Raw genomic sequence first — 7,946 nt, 5'->3', positions numbered from 1 at the left:
GTGCCCAGGGCCAGGACAAGAGGCGATGGGACAACCAAACAGGCAGGAGGGTTCCTCTGACTATCAGGAGACACCTTTTCACTGTGGGGCGACCGAGCACTGGCACAGTTTGCCCATGGCAGCTGTGAAGTCTCCATCCATGGAGATACTCAGAAGCCACCTGGACATGGTCCCTGGGTGGCCCTGCTGGGGTAGGACCAGGTGAGCTCCAAGGTCCTTTCCAACCTCAACCACCCCATGACTCGGTAACAGACAGGCCGAAGAACACATTAAAGCCAGCACTTAGACCCAACCAGTACTGTCCCACGGCCCCAGCCAAGGCCACTGGCTCCAGGTGCTGTGCTCCCAGGCCCCGTCCTGGCACCGTTCTGGGTGCCACGCTATCTCCCGAGGCCACGGCAGCGAGGCCAGAGGTGGAGCCATGCCCAGCAGCGGGTATAAGAGGCGCCAAGCCCCAGGCAGGGTCTGTCTCCACGAGTGGCAATGGCTCTGCTGTGGCTGCTGAGCTGCCTGGCGCTGGCGGGCTCTGCCCATGCCACCCTCTCCCTGGAGAGTGCGTGGGGCTATGGGGCTCGGAGGGGTGGGCTCGGGGCTCGGGGAGGTGGTGGCAGTGGGGGAGCATGGGGCCAGGGTGGCCAGAGCCCCCGTCCCATGGCTGCCTGTGCCCCACAGGCTGTGGTGTGCCTGCCATCGCGCCCGTCATCCGCGGCTACAACCGCATCGTCAACGGGGAGCCAGCAGTGCCAGGGTCCTGGCCATGGCAGGTGTCCCTCCAGGTGAGTGCCCGCGGCAGGGCTGGGTGCCGGGCTGGGTGCCGGGGCGGGGGCCGGGGTGGGGGCCAGGCACAGAGCACCCCGGCGGTGGTGCCGGCAGTGCCGGTTGCTGACGGCAGCTCTCCCCACCAGCGCTACAACGGCTTCCACTTCTGCGGCGGGTCACTGATCAGCGAGAACTGGGTGGTTACCGCTGCCCACTGCGGCGTCAGGTAGGCACCGGCTCTGCCACCCACCACCCCGGGGCTGGGCACGGGCACGGGGTCCCCAGGGCACCCCATCCCTGTGCCCGGTGCTCAGCGCCTGCCTGTGTCCAGGACCACCGACACTGTGGTGGTGGGCGCGTACGACCAGGACGCACCCTCCCCTGATGAGCAGAGGCTGACCATTGAGAAGGTACCGCCAGTGTGGGGGCTGTGTGTCTGCGGGGTCCCGTGGCCACCACGGGGAGCCCTGTGGCCCCGGGTCCCCCTTGTCCTGTGGGTCGGGTCCACAGGGGGTCCCGTGTCCCCTTAACCTCAAGGTCAGGTCCCCTGGGGTGTCCATGGTGCCCCGCATCCCTGGCTTGGGTCCCCTGGGGTGTCCCTGCTCCCCCTCACGCCAGGCATCGGGATCCCATCCCCAGGACCCCCAAGGGATGGGGGTCAGGAACCCAGGGTCCCCATCGGTCCTTGTGGGTGATGTGACCTGGGGTGTCCCCGCTCCCCAGTGCCCCTGGGCTGGGGGCTGCCCCACAGTGGGCCCTGGGCAGCCCCAAGGTCCCTGGCCAGCAGCAACCCCGGGTGGGACATGGGCTCGTTGGTGGACCCGTCGTCCTGAGGTTTGGGGTCTGCTCCCTGCTCCCTGGCACCCATTGGTGCCTGGGGTTGTCACCTGTTCCCTAGGTGCGCCTCAGATGGGGATTTGGAGTTTGCCTCCCCCGGTGTCCCCCCGAGTCCCTGTGGGTGTCCCTGGGGTGTCCCTGTTGGTGTCCTTGGTCACTAGGGTGTCCCTGGGGTGTCCCTGCCACCCAGGGCTGGGGTTTGCTGCCTGGGCCCCCATCAGCCCAGGACTTGGCGTCTGCTGCTTGGGGTGCCCATGAGTCCCCGCTGTGGCCCTGCTCCCCTGTGCCCCAGGGGCTGGCATCTGCACCCCAGGGACCCCGTCAGCCCGGGACGCGCAGGGCCATTGCCCGGGATCCCCGTCAGTCCCCACTGGTTGCTGTTGGTCGCCGTTGGTCCCTGTGGTGTCCTCGGTGCCCAGCACCCTGGCCGAGGGTGCGGGCACTGGGAGCGGTGCCGCCTGCTCCAGGTCTTCAAGAACCCCAAGTTCAACATGCTGACCATCCGCGACGACATCACCCTGCTCAAACTGGCCACTCCGGCGCGGCTGTCGGCTCGCGTGTCCCCCGTCTGCCTGCCCCAGGCCACCGACGACTTCCCAGGGGGCATGACCTGCGTCACCACCGGCTGGGGGCTCACTGACCCCAATGGTACCGCACCTTCCTGTCCCCATCCCCATCCCCATCCCCATCCCCATCCCCATCCCCATCCCCATCCCCGTCCCTGTCCTCATCCTCATCCTCATCCTCATCCTCATCCTCATCCCTGTCCCCTTCCTCATCCCTGTCCTCATCCCATCCCTGTCCTCATCCTCCTCCCCATCCCAGTCCCCAATGCATCCTCATCCCCATCCTCAACCCCATCATCATCCCCATCCCCTTCCTCATCCATGTCCCCAGCCCCCAATCCTGACCCATTCCTGTCCTCCTCTCCACCCCAACCCAGTCCTCGTCCTTGTGCTCCTCCTCATGCCTGTCCACATCCCAATCCCCATCCCCTTTCCACTCCCTGGCCCCATTCCCATTATTGTCCCCGTCCCCGGCGCTGACGCTGCCCCGCTCGCCCGCAGCCTCGGACACGCCAGCGGTGCTGCAGCAGGTGGCCCTGCCCCTGCTCACCAACGCGCAGTGCAAGCAGTACTGGGGGTACCGCATCGCCGATGTGATGGTGTGCGCCGGCGCTGACGGCGCCTCCTCCTGCATGGTAGGTGCCCCCGGGCCCCCCCTGCCCCCCGCCCCCCTCGCCCCCAGACCCTGCCCTCACCCGCTGCCCGCAGGGCGACTCCGGGGGCCCGCTGGTGTGCCAGAAGGACGGCGCCTGGACCCTGGTGGGCATCGTCTCCTGGGGCAGCAGCACCTGCGACCCCAACGTGCCCGGTGTCTACGCCCGCGTCACCATGCTCCGCAACTGGATCAACTCCATCCTGGCGGCCAACTGAGGCCGGCAATAAAGTGCTGCCCACCCCCACCGCGCTGCCTCCTCGCTGCGGCACCGGGACGGGTGGGAGGGGGGCGCAGGGCAGCCGGACGGTGGGGGGACACACAGCCGGGCACGCGGTGGTCGCGGGGACACTCCTCCGGGCATGGGGACACGTGGCTGTCACGGCTGGAGGCATGGGGACACCTGGCTGGTGGGGACATGTGGCCGGGCATGAGGACGTGAGGCTGGGGGGCATGGGGACAGCTGGCCGGGAAGGCTGGAGGCACGGGGACAGATGGCCTCCCATGGGGGCAGGAACCCCAGCCAGGTGCGGGGACACATGGCTGAGCGCAGGGAACCAGAGCAGGCAGGGGACACCTGGCTGGGCGTGGGGACCCGTGGCCAAGGAGGGCAGGAGGTCTGGGTCCATGCAGCCTCCCCTGGGGACACTTGAGCCAGGCAGGGGCACATGTCCAGGTGCAGGGCCACCTGAGCAGGCTTGGGGCCACTCGGCTGCGCACCAGGCGTGGGGACACGAGGCCAGGTGTGGGAGCACGTGGGCTCCAACGGGGACACCTGGTCGGCCACAGGGGCATGTGGCCTGGGGTGGGGACACCTGGGTGGGCATGTGGGGCCATGGCCAGGTGTGGAGACACAGCTCAGGTGTGGGGACACCCAGGTGGACACGGGGGGTGGGGTGGGTGGGGTGGTAAGGGCAGGTATGGTGACAGCAGGTCAGCCGTGGGGACAGCAGTCCCGGTGTGGGGACCCCCGGCAGGGGGTCTGGGGACACAGGGCCCCCGGCTGGGAGGGGACGCTTGTCCCAGCCCTGCCAGCCGGAGCCACCTTAAGGTGCCAGTGCCGCCGCCGGCCGGAGGGAGGGGAAGGGCCGTGGGGCGGGGAGGGCAGCGTCCTGGCCCTGGCTGTGGCCGTCCCCACCATGGCCGTCCCCACCATGGCTCTGCGGCGGGCGCTGGGGCCGGGGGTGGCCCTGGGGCGACGGAGCTGCTGCTCCAAGGTGGGGCTGGCTGGGGGCACGGGGGTCCCGTGGGGCACAGAGGGATGGGGGGCACAGAGGGCTGGGGGTGCCGGCATGGCCCTGTGCCCTCGGCTGTGGGCGAGGGTCCCCGGCCCATGGCCCCCTGGCCGGACCCTCCCACCCCAGCCCTGATAGGGCCCTCGCCCCCCCCCGCAGCGCCCGCTGCCCCCCGACTTCGTGGAGGCCCTGAGGGCCGTGGTCGGGGGCCCCAACGTCTCCACGGCCATGGCAGTGCGCGAGCAGCATGGCCACGATGAGTCTATGCACACGTGGGTGCCCAGGGCCCGGGAGGGGAAGAGCAACGGAGAGGGGAAGGGTGTGGGGAGGGGAAGGGTCCTGGGCTGGGGAAGGGTCTGGGTTGGGGAAGAAGAGCACTGGAAAGGGGAAAGGGTGTGGGGAGGGGAAGGGTCCTGGGGAGGGGAAGGGTCTGGGTTGGGGAAGGGTCCTGGTTTGGGGAAGGGTCCTGGTTTGGGGAAGAGCAATGGAGAGGGGAAAGGTCTGGGGAGGGGAAGGGTCCTGGGGAGGGGAAGGGTCTGGGTTGGGGAAGGGTCCTGGTTTGGGGAAGGGTCCTGGTTTGGGGAAGAGCAATGGAGAGGGGAAAGGTCTGGGGAGGGGAAGGGTCCTGGGGAGGGAAAGGGTCTGCGGAGGGGAAGGATCATGGAATAGGGGAAGGGTCTGTGGAGGGGAAGGGACTGGGTTGGGGAAGGGTCCTGGTTTGGGGAAGCGCAATGGAGAGGGGAAGGGTCTGCGGAGGGGAAGGGTCCTGGGGAGGGGAAAAGGCACTGAAGAGGGGAAGAGTCTGGGCAGGCAAAGGGTGTGGGGAGGGGAAGGGTCCTGGGGAGGGGGAGGTCCGTGGGTCAGCGGTGCCGCCCTGTCCCCCAGCTGCGCTCCCCCGGACGCCGTGGTGTGGCCCCAGGCGGTGGGGCAGGTGCAGGAGCTGGCGGCGCTCTGCTACCGCTGCCGCGTCCCCATGGTGCCCTTCGGCACCGGCACCGGCCTCGAGGGTGGCGTCAACGCCGTGCAGGTACAGGCCCCCCGGCACCCCCTGCCCGGCCCCTGCCCGGGGCTCTCGGTGCCCGGCCATGCCCAGCCCCTCCGGTGCCCCTGTGCCAGGGCGGCATCTGCTTCGACCTGAGCCGCATGGACGCCATCGCAGAGCTGAGCCTCGAGGACTTCTCGGTGGCGGTGGAGCCCGGTGTCACCCGCAAGGCCCTCAACAGCCACCTGCGTGGCACCGGGCTCTGGTTCCCCGTCGGTACCGTGGAGCAGCCGGGGGGGCCCAGGGCAGGGGGTGGTGGCACTGCGGGTGGCGGGGACGCCTGTGGAGCTGGGGTGCTGGGAGCACTGGGGGTGCTGGGGTGCCCATGGGGCCAAGGGTGCCGTGGTCCCAGGGGTGTAGCAGGGGTGCTGATGGGGCTGGGGGTGCCATGGTCCCAGGGTGCTGGGATGCTCATGGGGCTGGGGATGCTGTTGTCCCAGAGGTGCTGGGGATGCTCATGGGTGTGCTGTGGTGCCAAGGGTGCTGGGGGTCCCCACTGAGGTGCTGTGGTCCCAGGGGTGTGCATGGGGGAGTGGGTACCGTGGCCCCAGGGATATGGGGTTGCCCATGGTCCCAGGGGTGTGCATGGGGGAGTGGGTACCGTGGCCCCAGGGATATGGGGTTGCCCATAGTCCCAGGGGTTCTGGGCTCCCCCCGGTCCCAGGGGTGCACTGGGGCTGCCGTGGGGCCGGGCTCCCAGGGTGCTGTCCCGGCACAGCATGGGGACGTCCCACGGCCCCGTCCCCGCACCAGCTGCCCGTCGCATCCCCATCCCTGTCCCCTGCCCATCCCCTGCCCGCAGACCCCGGGGCGGACGCCTCGCTGTGCGGCATGGCGGCCACGGGCGCCTCGGGCACCAACGCGGTGCGCTACGGCACCATGCGGCCCAACGTACTCAACCTGCGCGTGGTGCTGCCGGACGGGCGCCTGCTCCACACCGCCGGCCCCGGGCGCCAGGCCAGGTGGGTGCCGGGGGGCCGGGCCGGGCTGGGCAGGGACCACACGGGCGCCCGCTCACTGGCCACACGCAGGAAGCGGGCGGCCGGCTACGACCTGACCTCGCTCTTCGTGGGCTCCGAGGGCACCCTGGGCTTCCTGACGCAGGCCACGCTGCGCCTGCACCCCCTGCCCGAGGCTGCCGCCGTCACCACCGCCACCTTCCCCAGCGTGCGGGCGGCCGTGGCCTGCACCGTCCAGGTGCTGCAGGCAGCCGTGCCCGTGGCCCGCATCGGTGGGTGCCAGGGGCCGGCAGTGGGGCCAAGGGGCTGGGGGCTGGCGGCGGGGCTCAGTGCGGCCTCCTCCCGCCCAGAGTTCCTGGACGAGGTGATGGCGGGTGCCTGCAGCCGCTTCAGCGGGTTGGAGCTGCCGGCAGCGGCCACGCTCCTCCTGGAGCTCCACGGCTCCCGGCGCGGCCTGGCCGAGCAGCAGCAGCAGACAGGTAGGGACGGCGCCGGCACGGGGAGGGGCTGAGCGGGGTCGGGGACAGCGCGCCTGGGGCTGGGGGCCATGGTGGGCGCCCAGGGATGGGCGCCCAGGGACAGGGGGATCTGAGGTGTCCTGGGGTAAAGGACAGGTGCCCAAGAGTGGGATGTGGGGCACCTGGGGGGTCAGCAGGGTGAGGGATGGGTGCCCAGAGCTGGTGACCGGGGTACCAGGGTGTCGCCAGGCCAAGGGACAGGTGCCTATGGACAGGGGGACCAGGGGTGTGATGGGGGGCCATGGTGTGTATGATGGGTGCCCAGGGACAGAGGACGGGGGGAGCAGGGGTATCCTGGGATGAGGGATGGGTGCTCAGGGCCATTGCCTGGGGGAACTCAGGGTCAACAGGGTGAGGGATGGGTGCCCAGAGCTGGGGACTGGAGGACTGAGGGTCTGGGGGGCTCGGGGATGGGGACGGATGCCCAGGGCCAGGGGGAGCACGGATGGGTGCCCAGGATGGGGACTTGGGGTCCCAGGGCGAGGGCCGGGTGCCCGGGGCTGCTGCGGGTCCCGTCCCCATCGCAGGGCTCCCGGCCACCGGCAGAGGAGATCGTGCGGCTGAACAGCGGCTCCGGCCTGGCCTGGGCGGAGGAGCCGGAGGAGCGCGGGCGGCTCTGGGCCATGCGCCACAGCGCCTGGTACGCCGCCCTGGCCCTGCGGCCCGGCTGCCAGGTGAGGACGGGCACGGGGACGATGGCGGCAGTGCCCCGTGGAGCTGCAGGCGCCACGGCTCTGCCCTGCCCGGCCCAGGGCTACTCCACGGACGTCTGCGTGCCCATCTCCCGCCTGCCCGACGTGGTGGTGGAGACCAAGCGGGACCTGCAGGACTCCGGCCTCACCGGTCAGCGGGGCCGCGGGGGGCGGTTGGGGGGCTGTCGTCCTCCCCGCCGCGCCCCGCCTGACCCGCGGCCCCGCAGGCCCCATGGTGGGACACGTGGGCGACGGCAACTTCCACTGCCTCCTCGTCTTTGACGCCCAGGACCCGGCCGAGGCCGGGCGCGTCCACGCCTTCACCCAGCGCCTGGGCAGGTGGGGACGGGGACCCCCGGGGGGACAGGGACAGATGGCCCCATGCCATCCCCTGACCCCCCCCCATCCCACAGGCGGGCGCTGGCGGCGGGGGGCACCTGCACCGGGGAGCACGGCGTGGGGCTGGGCAAGCGGGCGCTGCTGCTGGAGGAGCTGGGCCAGGAGGGGCTGGACACCCTGCGCCGCATCAAGGCCGCGCTGGATCCCCACAACCTCATGAACCCCGGCAAGGTGCTCTGAGGGGGGCACCGGCACCCCGCCGGCGGGGGGACGGCAGCCCCCCAGAGTCAGGGCCGGGGGGGCCCCGCTGCCCTGTGCTGCCACCCACCCTGGTCCCCCAACCCCCC

The 7,946-nt window shown here is 70.9% G+C and overlaps 2 protein-coding genes across 2 annotated transcripts; both read left to right on the top strand.

The window, feature by feature from the left end:
* Positions 1 to 483: 483 nt before the first annotated feature.
* On the top strand, positions 484 to 3,032 carry LOC309594117 (chymotrypsinogen 2-like; the record flags this gene model as incomplete). Its single annotated transcript, XM_082319415.1, has 7 exons — positions 484 to 553; positions 673 to 776; positions 906 to 985; positions 1,091 to 1,169; positions 2,064 to 2,244; positions 2,664 to 2,797; positions 2,871 to 3,032. The coding sequence occupies 7 exons, from the start codon at positions 484 to 486 to the stop codon at positions 3,030 to 3,032; spliced, it is 810 nt and encodes a 269-aa protein (XP_082175541.1).
* A 921-nt stretch (positions 3,033 to 3,953) lies between these two features.
* Positions 3,954 to 7,942, top strand: LOC309594722 (putative D-lactate dehydrogenase, mitochondrial; the record flags this gene model as incomplete). Its single annotated transcript, XM_082321014.1, has 10 exons — positions 3,954 to 4,031; positions 4,209 to 4,321; positions 4,935 to 5,076; positions 5,166 to 5,307; positions 5,894 to 6,322; positions 6,401 to 6,529; positions 7,115 to 7,242; positions 7,321 to 7,411; positions 7,488 to 7,599; positions 7,674 to 7,942. The coding sequence occupies 10 exons, from the start codon at positions 3,954 to 3,956 to the stop codon at positions 7,837 to 7,839; spliced, it is 1,530 nt and encodes a 509-aa protein (XP_082177140.1). The 3' UTR covers positions 7,840 to 7,942.
* Positions 7,943 to 7,946: the final 4 nt, after the last annotated feature.

This window comes from Platalea leucorodia, assembly GCF_965183815.1.
Source record: "Platalea leucorodia genome assembly, chromosome: 8".
NCBI classification, from domain to species: Eukaryota; Metazoa; Chordata; class Aves; order Pelecaniformes; family Threskiornithidae; genus Platalea; species Platalea leucorodia.
The sequence above is the reverse complement of the archived record's forward strand: the minus strand, read 5'-3'. Positions and strand labels throughout refer to the sequence as shown.